Source organism: Neomonachus schauinslandi, chromosome 12 (assembly GCF_002201575.2).
Source record: "Neomonachus schauinslandi chromosome 12, ASM220157v2, whole genome shotgun sequence".
In the NCBI taxonomy this organism is placed as follows: domain Eukaryota; kingdom Metazoa; phylum Chordata; class Mammalia; order Carnivora; family Phocidae; genus Neomonachus; species Neomonachus schauinslandi.
This window is the reverse complement of record NC_058414.1, coordinates 98837539-98859297: the sequence shown is the minus strand read 5'-3', so window position 1 is coordinate 98859297 and position 21759 is coordinate 98837539. Positions and strand designations below refer to the sequence as shown.

The following is a 21759-nucleotide window of genomic DNA, read 5'->3' as shown; positions in this document are numbered from 1 at the left end:
CGGGGGGCCCGGCGCTCGCCGCGTTCGCGTTCTCGGCCGCCGGGAGCACCGGCAGGCTGGGCGGGGCCGGCGGCGGCGGCGGCGGCTGCGGGCCGGGGGGCGGGTTCTTCACCAGCAGCAGGCTGTCACCTGGGGAGGAGGACACGCGGAGACGTGACATGCTGACCGCGCTCGGTCCAGGCCCCGCACCCCCGCCGCCCCGGGGAGGGGCCCAGGTCCTTAACCGATCTCCCCTGCGGCTTCGTGCGAGTCGCAGGCAATCTGGGCCTCAGTTTCTCTGAAAAGTGAGGGGATTGAGCAAGGCCAGAGGCCATGTTCCCTGTGGCTCTGGGGCTCCTTGACCCTCTGACCTGCCCCAAGCCACCTGGGGTGGGTGGGGGGTGGGGAGAAGCACCGGAAGTGCGTGGAGCAGGCAGCACGCAGTTAGGAGAGGGAACACCTCCAGAAAGCGGGGCAGGGAGGTGGGTTTGGAGCTATTTGGAAGTCCAGTTGGAAGGGAACTGGCAGGAAATACTAAGACTTAATTGCATTCTGATGTTCAATGCTAATTTATCCAAGGAGAATCTCTCCACTGGGGGGGAAAGAATGTACCAGAACGTATCCAAGGTGAAAGCCAGACAGGAGGCCCACAGACCAAAACCATGCTGCCATTTTCAGTCAGGTTTCCTCTAAGCAGGTGGCCTTCAGACTTGAACAGCAGCATGGTCCTGGGCCCACCCTGGAGTCTGACCCCATTTGCACCTTGACCACACGGGACCGGGGCTCTCTCCACCCGGTGTGGGGGCAGCTGCCCTGTCAGCCTCCCCAGAAAGCGCTGTTGTGGCCCACACACTGCGGCCTTTTCCTCGGATCCTTGGGTCCTCCACTACCTCGGGGTCAGCGGGGCACCCAGTCTAGGCTCTGAGCAGCAGAGCAGCGTGCCAGGCCCAGCCGTCCAGACTTCTGCTTGAAGAACTCCTTTGTGTGCCCACTGTATTTAGGGGTCTTCTTACTCCTTCACCCCCCCCCACCTCAGTGCCCGTTCACTGTCCTCTCTCCCTGGAGGAGCCCTTCCTCCACTGAGGGGCAGCTGGTGGAAGAATCTTTGTTCCCACCTCTTGTTGGCATCCTCCGCCCAGGTCCCGTCTGCTCCCTGGAGGCCATTTCTCAGGCCACATCTACCATGCTCCCACCCCCTTCCCCTCCATGCTCATCAGTGTCTGACTGAGGCCTGTCCTTACATGACACCCCTAAGTACATGGGGCCCAGCCTGCCCTCTCCATCCCCATCAAAACTGAGCAGGCAGAGAGCCCCCTCCACAGGACAGGGGCCAGCAGCCGAGGCTGAAGTAACTCTCCTGGCCTCGATCCCGGGTGCCAGGCCTTCAATCCTGGGGAACCGACTGTGGGCCTTGTTTGTCCCTCCACACAATCTGCTATTCTCACTCCTTCATAGGTGTTATTCTCAAAAGGACTCCAAGGAAACCACATGCATAGGAGCCTCCATCTCAGGGGCTGTTTCCCAGGAAACCCAGCCTGAAACGGTCCTAATCCTACCCAGATAACTCTTCAGACTCCGTGTGCATGTCAATCCACTTTTCTCAACCTTTGATCTCCCTTCCTGACCCAGCGTGGCTCCCGTGGTCGGCACTGGGGTCACTTGCCATGAAACGCCCTTTATGCCTCTGTTCCTCTCCTCTCCTCTGCCCTGCTTGCCTGGGGACCCCCAACCGTGCTCAAGCAGCTGAAGACAGCTAGAGAAAATTGCACAAATCTCAAAAGCACCTCCCCCCCAGCGAGGCACCCTACTACACTTCTCAGTGTGCCCTCCTTTTCCATCCTTTGCGAGAATGTCGTGTCATACCTTCTCCTCCAGCCTCTAAAGTGAGCACTTTTACTCTAGACCTCACTGGCCGGGAACTGATTCAGACAGAAGCACAGGACCTCGTTCTGGCTGATGACATTGAGGAGGAGGCTTCTGGGAGTTTCCTCACTCCTTAGAGTGCAGGAAGGATGGCCCTTCCTTTCCCTCTGGTCTGGAGGTGATTACTTAGAACAGCTGCCGCCATCTTGCTCCAGTCATACCAAGGAAGCGGAGCCGAGAGCTGGAAAGAACCTGGGTCCCGGATGATGTAGCCCCATCCTTGCATCAACTGAGGCTGAAACTGAACTGCCTCTTAGTTCTATAGGAGAAAACAGGTCTTTGTTCCTCAGTTTGAATCAGGGTTCTAAAGCTAATGGAGAGCAGCCTACTGGACAGAGGTCCAGTTATCCCCCAACTTAAAAGAACACTCTCCCTGGACCCCATGTGCTCCCAGACTCCAGCTACAGTCTCACCTCATCTCTGACCTCATCTCTGTTCCTTTTCATACCAATATTCCTGACGGGTGCTCTACCCTTGCTTTTACTGTTTGCTTTCAAACTCTGACAGTCAGGCATGTGTCCTAGCACACCACCGAAACAACTTCTGTCAAGGTCACCAACAACCTCCAACCTGCCAAATCAATCCACCTGCCTCTTCCCAATCCGGCATATTCAACCCCTCCTTGTGTTTGAGCTAGTTGACCCCTTCCTCTCTTGAGAGAGTCTCTCCTCTTAGCCTGGGTGATGCCCTTGCTCCTCTGGATTTCCTCCAGGCTCACACCTGGGCCTCTTTGTCTACATTCTCCCTAGATCTCAGAGAGTCCCCAGCCTTAAAACAGCCTCTGTGTAATAATTTAGCAGGCCTTTGTCCTTGGTTCCTAGGAGGTAGCCTCTAAATCCTTGGAATTTCCAGGGTGATAGGAATGTCTTTGTTATTCCTGGTAGGCTCTGATGTTTTATGCTGACGGGGTAATTCATGGTAATTCACGGTAAGTGCCTCAACAGTTTAAGCTAACTAAACAGTTTAAGCTAATGGGAGGACTCAGGATGGGGGCTGGGTATGCCAGAAAGACCATCCACAGACAGGATTAGAGGGTTGGGGCTTTGAGCCCAGCCTCTGGAGAGGGGACGGGCTAGAGAATGAGTTCACCTCACGGCCAGTAAGTAGTTCAATCAATCATAAGTACGTAAGGAAACTCCAGCACAAACTCTGGACACAGAAGCTTGGGTGAGCTTCTCTAAAGGGCAATGCTCTGTGGATTGTCACACATCACTGTGCTGGGACAGTGACACTCCTGATCCCACAGGGAGCAGACACCAGCTTTGTGTTTAGGACCCTTCTAGAATTGGTCCTATGGATCTCTCCTTTTGGCTTAGTTCTGCTTTGAATCCTTTTGCTCTAGTAAAACTAATTCTAAGTATAGTAGCTTTCCTGAGCCCTGTGAGCTGTTCTAGTCAACTGCTGAACCTCAGGGGTTAATGGGAACCCCTGGATTTGCAGCCAGCCAGTCAGGAGTGAGTGGGCTGGGGACCCTTGAACTTGCAGCTGGTGTGCGAATAAGAGCAGTCTTGTGGAGCAGGGCCCTTCACCTACGAAGTTTGGTCTAATTCCAGGTAGTTGCAGTGAGAAGTCGTTGCAAGCTACAATCCCCAAATTCATGTAGCCCCAAGCTCTCCCTTGAACTTCAGACCCCGCTACGTTCATCTGCCTACCTGATGCCATCTCAGATCGAACAGGCCCAACATAGAGCACTGGGTTTACACAGTAAACTGGCTCTTTCCCAGGACTCACCATTTCAGTAAAGGGCGCCACTGCTCTCCTGGTTCTTCAGGGCCCAACCCTGGGTGTCACTCTTGACCGCTCGCCCACCACACAGAGTCCCTTAGCGACACGTCCAGAGTCTGTCCTGAATCCCGTCCACTTCTCTCCCTGAGCACTGACCCCATCCCAACTCTGACGGATGGTCATCTCTTACCTGCTCTGTACCAACCACTTTAGCTTCCTAAATGGCTTCCCTGCTTCTGGCTCATGGTTCCCCCTGCACTGCCGTCCGTTCCTGAACTTACCTTTGTAAAATGTAAACCAGGGGGCACCTGGGTGGCTCAGTTGGTTCAGCGTCTGACTCTTGATTTTGGATCAGGTCATGATCTCGGGGTCCTGGGATCGAGTCCCAGTCAGGCTCCCTGCTCGGTGGGGAGATTGCTTCTCCCTCTCCCTCTGCCCCTCCCCCCTGCTCTCTCTCTCTCTAATAAATAAATAAAATCTTAAAAAAATACACATTCTTTAATATACAAATGAGGAATCCCTTTTACTAAAATATAACGTCCAGTTAGGCTGAAGTCAGATAGGACACCAGGTCTTTCTTGCATACCCCCGGGCTGGGGAAAGGAGTTTGGCAGGGACGGGTACCTGTGTTTTACAGGTTCTGTGTTTTACTCTCTACTCCCACTACCCTCTCTCCTTCCAGCTCCTCTCCAGAAGACATGATTCCATGTCTTTAAACTTCAAAGAAACCACAGGTGAGATACTAATTTCAACATTAACAAGTGGAAGGCAGGCCCACTTTGGGAGAAAGTCAAGAGGCTCTGGTGACTGGGCCCGTAGGAGGAGCATTTCCAGATGCTTCTGTCGCTCAAACTCTGGGCACTGCCTCCCCAGTGCTAAGGTTCGAAGGCCTCCCAGAGATAAAACATGAAGCAAATCATTCTATGACTCGGTGTATCCAAATTGAGGAGGTAAAATGATCTGGTCACTTGCAAAGCCTTGCAACCTCTGCACGGACTTCCCTAGATCCGTCCCCACAACCGCACAGGTCTCCAGGAAAAGGCTTGGCCAGGCCCACGTACTCCTAGCCGACTTGGAAAAATCAGATGGTAGCATCGAGGGACAAAGGTTTGGGCAGAATCCCTGGCATGAGGTTGGATGAACTAGTACGTATGCCTTCAAGGCCAGAAATAGTGGCCTGAGCACTGTCAAGAAAGAAGTGGAAACTGCTGGCACTTCTTCCCGTCCTCACAGACAGTGGCCTGGCTTCCCCTGTCCCATCCCCACCCCAGCAGCAGGTCAGAAGAGGAACCACTTTAAGTTCTATTTGAAACAAGGGCATACTGCTCCTTGCCCACTCCTCCGGCCCCGGCCTGCCCTTCCAGACTGGACTAAATTTGTCTCAGACACTGGGATCCACTTACCTGACTTTTAAATGGCTTTCCAGATCAGAAATAATCTGTCCTCAGCTCTGCCCTGGACTTTAAGCTCCCGGAGGGTGTCAGGAGTATGCACAAGGAATATATTGTTTAGCTGCTCCTTCAACACTCTGACCAGCAGACGCTAAGTCAGCCGTCTTGAGAACAAGGAGATGGTAGCGGGTCTGGCAAGGAATGCCAGCCAGACGCTAAGTGTTAAATAATCCACAAACATATGCCTAAGGTCCGTGGCCAATAAGTGGAACTTCAAAAAAAGACCCAGGAGACCCAAGTCAGGTGAGACGTTTGGTCCCATACCTGTTGTGGGTAAACAAAACAAAACAAAACAAAACCCTTCTCCCTATCTGAGCTTCAGTATCTTCACCAGCTACTGTGGGGTGCCCGCTCAGGGCTGGCTTGGGACTCCGGCCAGTGTTTTCTGGTACGTGAGCCACCCACCACCATTACCTCCTGCTCAGGTGCCAGTGGGTCAGCTCCCTCCCAACCCACCCTCCTTTCCCTGCTCTTAGGGCTGAACTATGTCCCCTGGAAAGATGTGTTGAAATCCAAACCCCCAGGACTGCAGAAAGTGACCGTATTTGGAAATGGGATCTTCACAGAAGTAATTAGTTAAGATGGGGTCAGACTGGAGTAGGGTAGGCCCTGAAGACAGCCAGGTGAAGACACAGACACGCAGGCAGAACACCATGGGGGACAAAGGCAGAGACGGAGCGACGCACCTATAAGCCAAGGGAACGCTAACCCTTGCTACAAACACCAGAAGCTAGGGATAGGCAAGAAAGGGTTCCCCTACGGCTTTCAGAGAGGGCATGCCCCTGCTGACCTCTCGACTTTGGACTTCTGGTCTCCAGAACCGGAAGAGACAACACATTTCTGTTGTTTTAAGCCACCCAGTTTGTGGTACTTGGTTAAGTCAGCCCTAGGACAGAAACACACCGGCCATCCTCCAAAAGGAAAGGGGACAGTGCTCTGATACAGATGGGCGAAAGGCTGGCATGACAGAACATCACCTATGGGGGGCCGGGGAGGTGGAGGCAAGCAACCATCCCCGCAGATGAAAGACCAGGGGCCCCAGGGGGCGCGTTACTCACTGGGGCCAGAATCTAGTCCGAGCTCTCCTTCCATTGAGTCGCGAGGGCCCCATGGGTACGGCTGTTCCTCCTGCTTGATCCATGACAGAATGTCGTGCGCCGAGATCAGAGACTCTGTTGATGGAAAGAAGGCAGTCTGAGATGCTGTTCACGTCCCCTGAGCCTCCCATCAGAGGTTAGAGAACCATCACGTGCAAAGGTCCCTGCTGGTGCTCGCAGGGCACGTGGTGGTAGTGGTCTTGCGCTTCATACTGGCCGTCCTCACCCTCCCTGCCCTCAGACGTGGTATCTCGCTCGAGCTCACTACATCGGGAGTCGGCCAGGGAGGAGGCGGCCCGACCCAGCGTCTGTGCAGACGCAGAACCAAGATCGGAACCTGCGTCTCCCAGCTCTGTCCACGGAGCCCCAGAGCAAACTCTGGGTCCAGAGCAGGCCAGAGGGCAGCCTGCTGTCTGACAGCCCGCGGGACCAAGGGCTGAGTGGTAGGACTTCAGAACCAGCAGCCAGAGAAGCGGTGAACAAAGGTCTCGAGAGAGCTGGAGTGTAGACTGCTGACTCTCTATCAGGAAGGGCTGGTTTCCCCTCCTGGCCTGGACCCCTTCGGTTTCTCCACTGTGAAGTTGTAGGGTTGAAACAACAAGGAATGCTACATTTCATGTCTGATCTTCTCTTCCTGGTATGTGGGGGAGGATGAGACTATGGGTCATAACCAAACGAGAGGACACTGGACTTCCCCAGCTGTGCAAGCACATGCGTGCGTGCGTACACACCCACACAGATACCCACATGGACACACACCCCCCCCACACACACATATGTGTGCAGGCCCCAGACGGGTGGAGCTTCTTTACTGTTCTCTATGCCTGGACCCTACCCAGAAGTTTCTTGGAAGACATTTAACTAGTGTTCACCCAGGAAAACTTACAGAAAATGTAAATTTCTTTCTTTCTGTCACAGAAATATACCCAACTTTTAAAAGGCTTTCTGGTTATGTTTATTGTTCAAAAACTGTTGTTGCAGAAATAATTTTAGTATCAGTTACGTTGACACAATAAATTATCAATTTAATGATTCATTTAGAAAAGTCCTCTGTTGGGGTGCCTGGGTGGCTCAGTCGTTAAGTTGTCTGCCTTCGGCTCAGGTCATGATCCCAGGGTCCTGGGATCGAGCCCCACGTCAGGCTCCCTCCTCAGGCAGGAAGCCTGCTTCTCCCTCTCCCACTCTCCCTGCTTGTGTTCCTGCTCTCACTATTTCTCTCTCTGTCAAATAAATAAATAAAATTAAAAAAAAAAAAAGAAAAGTCCTCTGTACTTTACGAATGGTTATATTCCAAAATCCGTACGAAGTTCCTAACTGAACATGCTGTATTTTATCCTCTGAGCCTTTCATTGGCCTTTAACCAAAAGTGATCAGATTGATTTCCCCGCATACAAAGTTCAGTAAGAGTCTCCTTGTCCTTGATATTCATCCTGGTATCTTGCTCACCTGAATTGGGGTCCGTTGGAATATCTCTCTCTGCCAGATCCTGCTGATCCCATACGCACGGGTGCTCCTCCTGTTTAATCCGGGACAAGAGGTCCTGGGCAGAGGCCGGGGAGTCTGTGGGAAAAGAACAACGGAGGCGTCAGGGGACACGAAATGCCTGCAAGTTTGTGCGCTGAGTAAATCTCTCATTTCCTGCAATTATTTCTTTTCCTTAAAATTCAGGCATAATTAACGTATGCTAATTAATTAAAGGCTTAAGTCGGCTTGGCCCCAATTAATGGAGCTTTTGCTGCAAATAAGGGTATACTATAGGGGAGCGTCATTCACGGTGACTTCGAGAGAGTCTTGCTGTGCTTTGGGAACTTCAGTCCTTAGACTGAGACTCAGCTTGAGTACAGACCACCACCATGGACAGAGGTATTCTTAAGGGGATTTTCCAGAACACGATGCCTTCCATGAAGCCGTTTAGATCCACCATTTTATTGGGATTTTTCTTTCTTTTTCTTTTTAGATTTATGTATTTATTTTAGAGAGAGAGAGACAGACAGACAGTGAGCACATGAGCAGGGGGAGGGGGGAGGGAGAGGGAGAGAATCTCAAGCAGACTCCGTGCTGAGCAGAGAGCCCCACTCAGGGCTCAATCTCACGACCCTCAGATCATGACCTGAGCCAAAACCAAGAGTTGGACGCTTAACTGACTGCGCCACCCAGGCGCCCCTTACTGGGATTTTTCTAAGGTGTATGCTACGCTTTTCCTCTGCGGTCTGCTAAAACTCATTTAACTTTATTGCCTTCTTATCTCTTACAGATTTCTTTGAAGATATTAATACTGTGCCGCCGTCCAGGAGCATGCTTGATGGAAAGGGACCGGCCTTTCCCCCACTCAGATGCCGCTATTACTTAACCTGGGAGTGTGAGGCTCTGACTAAGAGGGGCTAAGGCTTGTGGAGCTCTAATCTGTGGATACGTATGTTACTAGATCTTGTGATGGGTAATTCTGTGACAGCCAGGCCACAGTACACACATAGTTGGCCAGACATTATTCTAATTTTTTTTTAAGATTTTATTTATTTATTTGTCAGAGAGTGAGAGAGCACAAGCAGGGAAAGCAGCAGGCAGAGGGAGAGGGAGAGGTCGACTTCCCGCTGAGCAGGGATGTGCGGCTTGATCCCAGGACCCTGGGATCATGACCTGAGCTGAAGGCAGATGCTTAACTGACTGAGCCACCCAGGCGTCCCCAGACATTATTCTAGAGGGTTCTGTAAACGGATTTTATTTTTTGAGAAGATTAATATTTCAATCAGCAACCCCTGCCTTCCATAATGTGGGTGGGCCTCATACCAACAGGTGAAGGCTTCCATAGAAAAAGACAAACCACCCCCAAGGAAGAGGGAATCAGGCCAGAAGACTGTGCTGGGTCTCCAGCCTGCAGATTCTGGACATGCCAGCCTCCACAATCACTGAAGGCAGTTCCTTAAAATCAGTCTGCCTGTCTGTCTCTCTCTCCACACGCAGATACATACCCACACACACCCTGTGGGTTCTCTGGAGCACCCTAATACACATATGCTCTCAGAGGCTTCTCACACAGAGTCCAGCTGGAACGTCACCTAAGAGGAAACCCACCCCGCCCCCCCGACTACCCCACGGGCACAGAGGCAACAACCCATAAATACTTGTTGAAAACAACGAAAGCTCTTCCCAGTCAGGAGCAGGTCCTATGGACTGATATATTCCCAGACCACAGCGCTTCATCATAAAGTTTCTTACACTTAGTACTTCGGCCCTGATGCTCCTCTTCAAGGGGAGGAAGGAATAGTTAAAAACTGATATAAAAAGAGAGGTAACAGGACGAGCTAAGCCCAGATGTGCTATGTTTGTGCCCTATGGGAAATCCTGTCTCTCTGCCCATTCCGGACCCAACTCTTACATTTCCAGCTCTGGCCTCTGGTCTGCCACCCACGACGGATGATGCTGGGGGCCTGCAGACCATGCTGGCCCTTTCCGCTCCCTCCCTGGCTTAGGGCAGCTACTGGGCTCACTCACCAGTAATGGACTCCGTGGGGATGGCTCTTTCCTCCAGGCCCCGCTGACCCCGGACACATAGGGCTTCCTCCCGTTTCACCTGCGATGATGAATCCTGTGCAGACACCAGGGGCTCTGCTCCTGGGGAGAGAGAAGGATGTCATTTGGGGTTTTTTCTGAACAATCATCACCCAGATGTTCTTGGGGTCAGGAATACAGCACATAGAAGCACAGGAGCCTCGGGCTCCTGTGGGCAACTGCGGGAAGCAGAAGGTTCTGGGAGCAGAGAAATAATCAGCATTCCGGACAAAGGGGTAGGCCAAGCTGCGGGATGCGGTGTAATGAGGCCCGGAGAGAGTTCCAAAAATGGCCCAGCCTGGGTTTGGTGCTAATCAGGGCAAGGCCAGAAGTTTGACCTCTGTGTACAAGATGTTCATGTTCATTTTTCACCCCAGTCAGAGAGAGGTGGCCACACACACACACACACACACACACACACACACACACACACACACCATTACCAGCCTTCTGCCTGGCCCCAACCTGGATGGATAATGCAGTGTCCTCACACATACAGGACAATGATATATCCTCTCTGTAGACCCCAAGATGTGACAAACAGGGTGTGTCCTGATGTTCTGTGGTGCGACGTACTAGCCCTGAGAGCAGGAGGCTCAGGTGGCTGGGGGGAGATCAGAGGAGGAACCGGAAGACTTGGATCCTGGTTTCCACTGTGCCCCCAGCCCAGCAGGTGAGCCATCCGACCTCTCTGGTTCTCGGCCTGCTCGTTCCACCCACAACACGGGCACAGCGGTCACCATGCCAGCGCACGCACAGTGATGGATGACAACTAGATGACACTGCTGAGGTCCAGGGCCGTAAGCATGAAGGGCTGCCCCAGCTGCTGACCTCAGCCCCTGCAGTGCTTGAAGATGGGGAGCGGGCCACCAGATGAACTGTCCACAACACGCCAATGCGCAGAGACAGAGCCGATCGGTGGTGGCCAGGGGCTGGGGGCTGGGGGGAGGTGGGACTGACTGCTCACGGGTCCGGGGTTTCCCGTGATGAAGAGGTTCTGGAATTAGATCATGGTGATGGTTGCACAACTTTGTGAACCCCTGAATTATACACTTTAAAAGGGTGACTTTATTTATGGCATATGAATTATATTCCAATGAAGAGAACAGACTGGAAAGGAAGGGGCTGCCTCTGAGTGACCTTCTAAAGGAACTTCCTGAAGTGGGGCACCTGGGTGGCTCAGTCGTTAAGCGTCTGCCTTCGGCTCAGGTCATGGTCCCAGGGTCCTGGGTTCGAGCCCCGCATCGGGCTCCCTGCTCCGCGAGAAGCCTGCTTCTCCCTCTCACCCTCCCCCTGCTTGTGTTCCTTCTCTCGCTGTGTCTCTGTCTGTCAAATAAATAAAAAATAAAAAATCTTGGGCGCCTGGGTGGCTCAGTTGGTTAAGGGACTGCCTTCAGCTCAGGTCATGATCCTGGAGTCACAGGATCGAGTCCCGCATCGGGCTCCCTGCTCGGCAGGGAGTCTGCTTCTCCCTCTGACCCTCCTCCCTCTCATGCTCTCTGTCTCTCATTCTCTCTCTCTCAAATAAATAAATAAAATCTTAAAAAAAAAAATTAATTAAAAAAAAATCTTAAAAAAAAAAAAAAGGAACTTCCTGAAGAAGGGCAGAGTTTGTATGATAAGGCAGAGAACACAGTTCAGGCTCGGCTGCACCAGGGGCAGCACCACTCAGGAGAGCTGAGGGCCTGACGAAAGGCCTCCGGGGCACAGCCAGGACTATAGCCCTGGAACCTTCCATTCCAGCGAGAGCTGACCAGGGACAGCGCTGTCAGGAACTACATCTCCTCGGCTCCTCTCCTGCCCTGCCCTGGACCTGGGGCTCTTTTCAGCTGCCATCACCTGTGTCTGGATCCATTAAGATTTCTCTCTCTTCTGGGTCACGCTGCTCCCACACGCAAGGCTCTTCCCTGGGCTCCACCTGGGATGGAGCATCTGGCTTGGGCACTGCACCCTCCATGTCTGGAATGAGTTGGAGGGGAAGGAAGCACACACAATGAAGTTGACCAACGGATCCCGATCAAGGGCAGCTGCAGAAGTCTCCCCCACCCAAGACCCCCTCCCCAGCAGAGAGCCCCTCTCGGTGGTCGCCGATACCTATGTTAGCTCATCTCGTAGAAGGAACCCTGAAAACAAGCCAACAGATGCCCAATTTCCAGCGTAGAAATAGCAGGACTCCGAAAGCCAACAGCAGACAGACTGCGGCTCATCCATGGGGAGGCAGCATGTAGTCACATGCCAATGATGCAGTTTGGCCGTGTTCCAGAACAAAAGCAGTGCAGTGCTCAATGCTATAGTGACAGGCCCTGTTACTGGGTTTCTAACTGTCATCTTGTTATACTCATTCTTTCTTTATAGCGTTATGAGCAGATAGTTACTTGCATTTCCATTAGGGATGAACACAAACACTTTGCCCAGGCTGATAAGCGTTTTACTGCCCTCTGCACAGACTGCTTGCCCTGGAGGAGGGAAGGGGCTCTTACCCAGGGACATCAGGGTTTTATAGTTCTCCTTAACAAGGTTGTTGTAAAGCTCCTTCTGCCATTCGTCCAAGTTCTTCCACTCATCCTCAGAGAAGTAAACAGCGATGTCGACAAATGTCACGGGAACCTTGGCCAAGAAGAGTTTTAGTCTGACACCTGCTTGCTTCTCCCCACAGCCTCCCCTCCGTTGGCCACGGGGCCCCTTCCACCCTAGAGCCTGCTTCTGCTCGCCATGGCTCCCCGTCCCCCAAATCCCAGCCCAGTCCACAGGAGTGGAGTCAGTCCACTCTATTCCTGATCTTCTCGTGCTCCCCAAACAAGGATGGTCAACACTACCTTTTTTTTTTTTAAACGCATTTAACCATATCCTCTGTAATTCCACGTTTAGGGAAACTGGGTCCCTGAAGGTAAAGCCAAAGTCAATGTGCTGCTTTCGGCACTCAGGGTGACAGAGGTGTGGAAGGTTCTCCGAGAGGGGATCAGTGAGCCGAGTACAGTAAAACCCTGTTACAAAACCTGTCTTTCCAGTCAGGTTATCTCAGTAAGGTACACAGTTACATTTTTGTCATTAAAACATGTAAATCTAAGGGCATGTGCTAGAGCTCCAGGATCTTGATCTGTTTCGTTCACCGCTATATCCCAAGCATCTAGAAGCAGAGAGTCTGGAGCCAGTAAATATTTGTTGAATACGTTGAGCGGCTGGCTGTTGCCAATACTAGAAAGTTCCACCGCAGCCTGAGTCATCCATCCCAGATGCCGGGCCCCTGTTATTTTAGGCGGTCTCGTCTGTTCTATAAAACTGTTACTTCGGTTTGACAAGGGTCCTCTGGACTCATCTCGGATGCTCAGCAGCGTGGCCTTGCCTTGGCCCGCATCGTTCAGAATGGTTTCACTTCATGACTTCAACATCTGAACTTCCCTTCTCGGACACCCAGCCCTGCCCCCACCCACCCCCCACTCTCACACCCACAGGACCAGCCTTCCACTCGCACTCAGAAATCCAACCCCTCCCTTCTCCCTGGCCCTAATTTGAGTCCACTGGTCTTTGCACCTGCACACAGGGCCAAGCCAGCCTATGTGGCACCCATTAGGAAAGGACCAGCCCTCTGGGCTCCAGGCCCACTGGTGTCCAGCTCGGTGAGTGGGCAGCGCCTTTACACAAATTAGAAATGTCTGCTCTCGGGGTGCCTGGGTGGCTCAGTCGTTGAGCGTCTGCCTTCGGCTCAGGTCAGGATCCCAGGGTCCTGGGATCGAGCCCCACATCGGGCTCCCTGCTTGGCGGGAAGCCTGCTCCTCCCTCTCCCGCTCCCCCTGCTTGTGTTCCCTCTCTCGCTCTCTCTCTCTGTCAAAGAAATAAATAAAATCTTTAAAAAAAAAAAAAAGGAAAGAAATGTCTGCTGTCACATCAGGTGCTCATAACCCTACGGGTATCCTGTGCAGGTGTTGTGTGCTCATTTGCATGTCACCCACTGACTGAGAGCTCACCCACCACCCATCTTTAGAGACAGAACAGAACTTTTAATTTCCTGGACCTTCCACCAGACTGGGGCATATCCCCAAGCCGCGAAAACCGATACAGACCACTTTCTTCATTTTCATTTCCTGCCCCTAGACAAAAGTCACACAATTCTGCAGGCGACATCCACCATACATTCATACCACTCGTCCCAGGAAGCCTCTGGTGGATCTTGTGGACCTCTCCTGTGCTCTCTGGGAGGCTTCTTCCAAACTCTCCCCTCTCCCCAACCCTCCCCAGCCCCTCCCCCGTCTTCCCCATCCATCCTGGATCCTGATCCCAGGTAGCTGCTGGCAAGCTTCCTTGCCCTTCTCACCAAGCCAACCCCCCGCTAATGTGCCCTTCATTTCTCCTCCAGCCCCTGCCTGTGAAACTCGACTCAAACAAACTTTTCTCTTTGACATCTCAGGCTCTCCCTCTCCAGTGGCTTTCCCTTGCGGGTCATCCAACTTAAGATGAACCGCCACTCAACTCTGTCGTCTCAAGCGACTCTACTCTCCCTCTTCACTTAAAACACCCCAAGAGACACACTTTGTGTTCCTTCTTCACAATTCATGCATCCTTTAACGCCTTAAAATCTTGTCTATGAACTCCCCATGCTCTGAAACCACACCCTGGAAGGCTGTCAGTAGCCTCCTGTTAACCCTTACCCTTTCAGACCTCTTTGCAAGGGCAGATCACCTTTCTGGAATCTCCTGCTTGTTTTCCATGACTCTGCTTCCTCCTGCCCACTCAGCTTAGTACCTTCTCTTCCTCCCCCAACCCCAAGGCTCTGCCCTTACGTTTCCCTGTCCCTTCACTTTTTCCTCAGCAAGTTCATTCTTTGCACAACTTCAGTGGTTACCTCTGTGCGGATGATACTCTTCAGTTTTCCTTGTTCCCTATAGAGTTCAGATTTCAACAGCCCTCTGAGTGGCTCTGTTTAATCGCTTCTTAAGTACCTCAAACTAAATGTATCCAACACCAAGTTCATCATCTTTTCCAACATGCCAACTCCTCTGCCTCACCTCACCATTTTTATGAAGAGTCACAATTCTGGAATCATATTCCCACAGTTGGAAAGAGCCATCACTACATAAAAACTTCCCCGTGCCAGGATACAGCAGAAGTCTGAGACCGGCCAGAGACGGCAGGGAGCCTACAGTCTAGCTGGACAGAAAAGACTGCCTGTGAATTATCTGTCAGCCAATTAACAGGCACACTAGAATCCAGGAGGCACAAAGGATCTGAAAGACAACAGCCTTCCTTGAATCTGACAAAGAGAATGCACTTAGCCTGGCCAACAGTACACAATGAATTATAACTATTAAGAGCAACATTAATTAACTCTCTCATGGTGCTTCATGGGGGTGGGTTTTAAAATATGTCCACAAATTCTTTGGCAGTCCCTTCAAAAAGTAGAGCCTGATGTACCTCCCCTTTGGCGTGGGCAGGATTTAGTGACTTGCTTCTAACAAACACATTAAGGAGTGATGTGTACAATTTCTGAGACTAGGTCATAAAAGACAGGACAGCTCCATCCCAGTCTCTCTCTTGGCTCACCCACTTTGGGGGGAGCCAGCTGCCATGTTGTGAGGATATTCAAGCGGCCATGTTGGGAGGTCCACACAGTGAGGAACTGAGGCTTTGCCAACAGCCAAGTGAGTGGGCCATCCTGGAGGCAGATCCTCAGGCCTCAGCCAGGCCTTCAGATCACCACCAACTCAGTCAATAGCTTGATTACAACTTCATGAGACTCTGAGCCAGAATCACTCAGCCAAGCTGCTCCTGAATTCCTAACCCACAGAAACTGCAAGATGGCAAATAATTACTTTTTTTAGGCTGCTAAGTTTGGGGAGTAATTTGCTACACGGCAATAGAAAACTAAGACGACAGGGGCACCTGGGTGGCTCAGTCGTTAAGCATCTGCCTTCGGCTCAGGTCATGATCCCAGGGTCCTGGGATCGAGCCTCACATCGGGCTCCCTGCTCCACAGGAAGCCTGCTTCTCCCTCTCCCACTCCCCCTGCTTGTGTTCCCTCTCTCGCTGTGTCTCTCTCTGTCAAATAAATAAATAAAATATTTAAAAAACAAAAAAAAACATGGGGCGCCTGGGTGGCTCAGTCGTTAAGCGTCTGCCTTCGGCTCAGGTCATGATCCCGGGGTCCTGGGATCGAGCCTCACATCGGGCTCCCTGCTCAGTGGGAAGCCTGCTTCTCCCTCTCCCTCTCCCACTCCCCCTGCTTGTGTTCCCTCTCTCGCTGTGTCTCTGTCAAATAAATAAAATCTTAAAAAAAAAAAAAAAGAAAGAAAACTAAGATGACAGGGTACATAGTGTTGTCCATCTACAAAATCAGTGAATCCTCACAACCCGTGTCCTAAATGTGCTGTCATCTTCGTCTTACAGATGAGAACCCTAAAATTCAGAGTGACCAGCTAGGTATTTACTTACAAAATTATTTACTTATACTTTACTTCTTTCCAAAAGATATGGAGACCTAGACGACCCAGTCCCTCACGTGAAAGTGTGAGCTCTCCAGCTGGACAGAGTCACTCAGCAAACACCTTCTGGATACTGACCGAAGCCGGTGCAGTTATAGACAAGGAGACACAGCGGTGAACCAAGCAGAAATTACATTCTGGTCAGGGAAGACCATCCAAGAAGACACAAAAAGAAATAAATATTTAAGGTGCCCCGTGGCACAGTGCTTTGGAGAACATGGGAGCAGGGACGGGGAAAAGAGAGTGCTGGGACTGGCTCTTTGGTGTTGGGGGGCCATGGAAGGGCAGACCCCTGATGGAAGCGACGGGGAGGGAGCCAGGCAGGTTCCCAGGGAGGGAGCTTTCCCGTGGAGGGAGGTCCCTGAGGTGAGACTGTGTGGCTGGAAAGGAGTGGACAAGACGGGTGGAGGGGAGATGAGGTCAGAAAGGTGGGGCGGAGAGGGGGCCCCTGCCGGAACAGGGGCTTTTATGCTGCATGAGGTAGGAAGCCAGTTGGGGGTTTTAAGCAGAGGTAACTGACTTATATTTTTAAAGAATCACTCTGGCTACTCTGCTGAGAACAGATTGTAGAGGGTGAGGGACAAGGACGGGGACAAGGAGAGCAGGCAGGAGGCCATGGCAACTATCAGAGGCGAGGTGACGGAGTCTCTCACCAGATGATGGTGGGAGCAGTGGAGGTGGAAAGGAGTGGTCAGCCTGGAGACAGTATTTTGAAGAAAACTCAGACGGCATTTACTAATACATCAGAAGGAGGGCTGAGAAAGAGAAGAAGCAAACATGACCCCAAAGTTTTTGGCTTGAGCCACTGGAAGGGTAGAGTTGTCTTCACGGAGACGAGAATGGGGTAGAACAGGTTTCAGGCGGAATATGGGAGTTCAGTTTGGTCGTGTTAAATCTAGATATTTACCGAGTCCCGCTGCATTAGCAGGTAAGCATGTGAATCTGGCATTGAAGAAGGAAGTCTGGGCAAGAGACAGGGAGAGAGTGGGCGGGGGAGACTGCATTTGGAAGCTGACAGCACACAGGCTGCATTTAAAACCCCGAGACTGAGTGAAATCATGAGGGAGGGAGTGTAGATAATGAGCCAAAGGTCATTACCTAGCCCTGGACCACTCCAAACATAAAAGGTCAGGAAAAGAAGGTGAAGCCTGTGAAGGAGACTGAGTAGGAGCCACTAGGAAATAGGAACAGAATCAGGAGAGGTCACCTGGAAGCCCCGTGAAAAGGTGTCTCAAGGAGGGGGTGGCCACCTGCATGCAACGCCACCTTCAGGGCAGAGAAGATGAAGGCAGAACTAAGTGTGGACATCATGAGGGTGTTGGCAAGACCAACAGGATGGAGAGGTAGGAGCAGAAGCCTGATTGGCAGAGACTCCAGAATGATCCAATCACAACCTTACTGGAATACTGAGAATAGAGGAACACGCTCAATGAGACCGTGGAGGACGCAGCAGCAGAATCCAGAGAGTAAGAAACTCAAGAGGATGTGAGGCCTAGTTTCTTCTACAGATGGATTTCAAGGAAAAATGAAAGAGATGAAGGAGGAACTGACAGATTTAATAAGACTTAAAAGACATATCCCCTTCTTAAGTTCTGATTCAGACAAACTAATAGAAAACAAATGAAACTGTGTTTGGAAGACAAGAACATTTGAACACTGATTGGATACCTGAGTAGGCGGAGGCTTTTCTGGTGGCGGTAGTAACACTGAGGTCTTATTTCAGAAAAAGAGTCTCTACCTTTCAGAGCTACACACTGAAATACTACCAGAAAAAAAAAAAAAGAAAATAGACTGATGCCTGAGACTGGCTTCAAAATAAAACAGGAGGTGATGTGGGGGGGTGGGCTTTAGAGCAAACAAGACTGGCCGAGAGCCAACAGCTGCGGAAGCTGGATGATGGGTCCGTGATGGTTCCTCACACTATTCTATGTACTTGTGTGGATGTTTGAGTTTTCTATAATAAAAAGGTTAAAAAGGACAGGGAGAGAAGGAACTGGAGACAGCAAATACATGTTTAAGGAATTCTGCTTAACGAGGAGCGGAGAAATGAGGCACCAACTGCAGGGAGAGGTAGAGCCTAGGGAGGTTTTCATCACAGAGACGCGTGACATTCCAGGACGTCTAGAACGAGCAGTAGGGGGAAGAGTTGATGACACAGAGGGGAATGGGGGGAAGGCGGGTGGGTGGGGGGAGTCAGCAAAAGGGGGAGGGGTGGGCCGGCGAGGCCGTGGGAACAGGGAAGGCAACAGGCTTGAGGCAGCATCGGGTGGGTGAGGGTCGTGGCTGAATGTGTGCCTCTTGTAGTGACTCCATGTTCTCGGTAGACCAGAAGGCTGGGTCATCGACTGACAGTACAATGTTGATGATCCGGGGGTAGGGGGGGCAGGGTGGGTGCAGGAGGCGAGGGAATGGAAGGGGGAAATGGAACATGAATTCTGAGCTGCAAGAAAGCCAGCAGAGGGGATGGTCACAACTTCCTAGCAATTCCAGTCAGCGTGGTTTGCCTCAGCCGTGTTCCAATGAGCATGTACAAAGATAACCAATGACAAATGGTCCTCTGTAGGTGCCAAGTGGAAAACTCAAGCATGACGAGCGGCAGGAGTCTGCAGACACCCAGATACCTCGGGGGTATTGGGAAAGGTGACAGGAAAGCCTGACAGACAGAAGCAGGCAGATTCTGTGGGGAACGGGTGGAGGGCAGCCTCGTGGAGGTAGAACATTCATGACTCAGTTGTTTAAGTGGAGGCAGGCTTTAAGAGACACTGAAATAAGGGGCACCTGGGGGGCTCAGTCAGGTGAGCGTCCAACTCTTGATTTTGGCTCAGGTCATGATCTTGGGGTCATGAGATCAAGCCCCACGTCCAGCTCCACGCTCAGGGAGTCTGCTTAAGATTCTCTCCCTCTTCCTCTGCCCCTCCCTCCCTGCTCCTCCCGCCCCCCGTGTGCGCACTCTCTCTCTCTCTCTCAAAAAACAAAAAGAGAGAGAGAGAGAGAAAGACACTGAAATCATACAAGAGGGAGCCAGAGAATTTTGTGGGAAGGACCGGCCAAATGAAATTGAGAGTTTCGTTGACATGTGCTGGTCCTCACTTCCATCCCTGTCCCTGAGGACCACCACGTACCTTGGGGACCTCCCCCTTGCTGCCGGGGGGCAGTCTCAGGACCCAGAAATTTCGGTTTCTCAGCAGGTTCTCCATGTTCTCCAGCCGCCTCTGCAGCAGCCCGTACTCCTGCAGCAGGGTCCCCAGCACGGCCCACTTGCTCTCCATGTGGTTGCTGAACTCCACGGCCGTCTTCTCGCAGTCCGCCAGCTTCTTCTCGGCCGTCCCCGTCCGCCCCTCCAGATTTAGCAGCTGGCTGGCCTGGGCCTCCACCTTCCTTTCCACGGCCTGGATGGCGGCCACCACGGTCCAGAGTGAGATCTCTGCCGTGGGCAGCTGGGGCTCTCTCATCATGCGGTCAGGGAAGACAGGTGCCCTGTCTGGGAAGGGCGGGAACTGGAAAGGCATCGGTCGCCGGGCATCCATGTCCCATTCTTGAGCCTGTGTGCAGGGGGAGAAAGTGACAGCGGGGGCTGAGAGCCTATGTGAGGCGGGGAGGGGGGCCTGGGAACAGAGAACAACTAACCAGATGCCGCAGACTCTCGCCCCTCCACCGTGCCCCCCGCCCCAGGCTATGGTGTTCATTCCTGGCCCCAGCACTACCTCGAGGAGCCACCCGGCCAACCTTCCCATCAAGATCGGTCACTCGTTTACCCACGTGACCCTTCGTAAGCCAAGGCTGCAGACCCCCGCCCACAATGTCACCTGCCGCTTTCACAGCGCAGCTGTCTCCTCGGGGGCTAGACCTGACGATGAACTCTCTCGAAAGTCACCTAGTGCCTTCTGATTCAAAGTAAGAATTCTGGCCTAAGTCACCTGACCCTAATCTCCCCTGCAATCTCCAAGCAGGTTAGGGCAAGAATGATTATCTCTGCTTTAAAGATGATGGAACTGAGGCACAGAGATGTGGCTGGGCATTCCACGGCTCCTGGTGTCACTGCCCACTGGAGCAGAGCTAGGTGCTACAGGTAACAAAAGCACGGTTCAGGTAAGTGCTGCCCCCATACCCGGCAGCTGTGACCAAGGGAGACCCCAGAGAGCCTGAGTGAGCAGATGAGCAGCCTTTTTTCCATATCCAACTCCTGATTCATATTTTCTAAAATGAAAACAGGTTTGCCAAAAAACGTCATTCACTGAAGAGGGGACACGCCTGAGAGGAGAAGACTTTCTAGTCCGCTTCCTGTCCCTGGAAGGTGAGGCCCCATGGGTCCGCTTTGGGAGCTGAGCCCTATGGCCAAGAGAGGGTGTTCCCAGTTCACTGGTGACCTGGGAACTGGCCCCATACCGTATACCAGTACCCAGGGCTTCCTGGCCAACAGCAGGGCTGATAACCAACTCTCCTTGCCATGTGGGATGGCAGGTGTCATTTTCTTTCCTCCCTGTTGCTGCTGACGAGGCCCTCGGGCTGGGCAAAGCGGAGGCCTGCTGCTGAGAGGTGACGTGGGCAGGCCAGGGACACGCATGCCAACTGCCCTAACTCAGAGCAGCTGTGATGCCCACAGAGGAACACCCCACAGCTTCCAGGGACTCGCTCCGAGACGTGGGATAATGGGAGCAGGGCCCTGGGTGCCAGACCCTGCTAAGTAAAGAGACCATGTTTCCATCAAAGCCATCCATCTGAGCTCATGCAGGCCTCGCTCCTGAGGGCCCAGAGAAGGAGACAAGGGCTGACAGTGGAAGTTCAGAGCGTCACCAGGCCCAAATGACTTTTGGAAGGTTGGAGAGGTAAGGCTGAAAAATGATCCGACACAGCAACTCCTGGCTAACCGGTCAGAGCCGGTGGAGAAGCAGGCTAGGAGCAGAGGGGGCTTCTGCGGGGCCAGCCCCGGGTCAGTTCCCACACTCGCCAGGGGAACACGACTCCGCTCTCGATCAGCACCACCGCCTCACGTTGTACACGGTACACAACTCCAGAGCACTGACTCTCAAAACTCGGGCGCACACTGAGATCCTTACGAAACTTCAAGAACTGACGGGTGTCTACTCTCCACCCAGAGACACCGATTTCACTGGCTGGGGAGGAAGTTTGGGCGTCAGGAGTCTTAAAAGCTGCTCAGGTGACTCCAGTGTGCAGCCAAGTTTGCCAACGGCAAAGTCACCTCTCAATGGCCCCCTTCCTCCGTCACACCCGGTGCAAAGGAAAAGTGAATGACACGTTATACTTGGTGAGAGATGGCAATACAACATTAATACAAATCTTTTTGTCCAGGTGGCTAGGGTGTGAACCCGATGGGGCACTCCGGTGCGCACACAGCCGGGGCCCGGGCACAAGTGCGCGAAGGGGAGCCCGGGCCGGGGTGCGTGCCGCGGTCACGGCTCCACTAGGTCCCCGTCGCCTTCCCCCCGGGGCCTCCTCTGGGCGCGGGCACCGGGCCCGGGCAGCACGCGGCCTCGGGGCCTGCTGCTCGGCGGCGCGCGCGGGCCGGGCCTGCTCGGGCGCCGGGGCCGGGCGCGGGAC

At 52.6% G+C, this 21759-nt stretch overlaps 1 protein-coding gene across 1 annotated transcript in view; it reads right to left on the bottom strand.

The window, feature by feature from the left end:
- The window catches only part of ZNF282 (zinc finger protein 282), a 23596-nt gene that overhangs the window by 984 nt on the left and 853 nt on the right, over nucleotides 1-21759 (bottom strand). The window contains exons 2-8 of the mRNA XM_044920023.1: nucleotides 19323-19742; nucleotides 12205-12331; nucleotides 11564-11683; nucleotides 9668-9787; nucleotides 7622-7735; nucleotides 6137-6250; nucleotides 20-129 (exon numbers count right to left, since the gene is read on the bottom strand). Of these exons, the coding sequence (XP_044775958.1) occupies nucleotides 20-129; nucleotides 6137-6250; nucleotides 7622-7735; nucleotides 9668-9787; nucleotides 11564-11683; nucleotides 12205-12331; nucleotides 19323-19742 (1125 nt within the window). The remainder of the gene's footprint in view (nucleotides 1-19; nucleotides 130-6136; nucleotides 6251-7621; nucleotides 7736-9667; nucleotides 9788-11563; nucleotides 11684-12204; nucleotides 12332-19322; nucleotides 19743-21759) is intronic.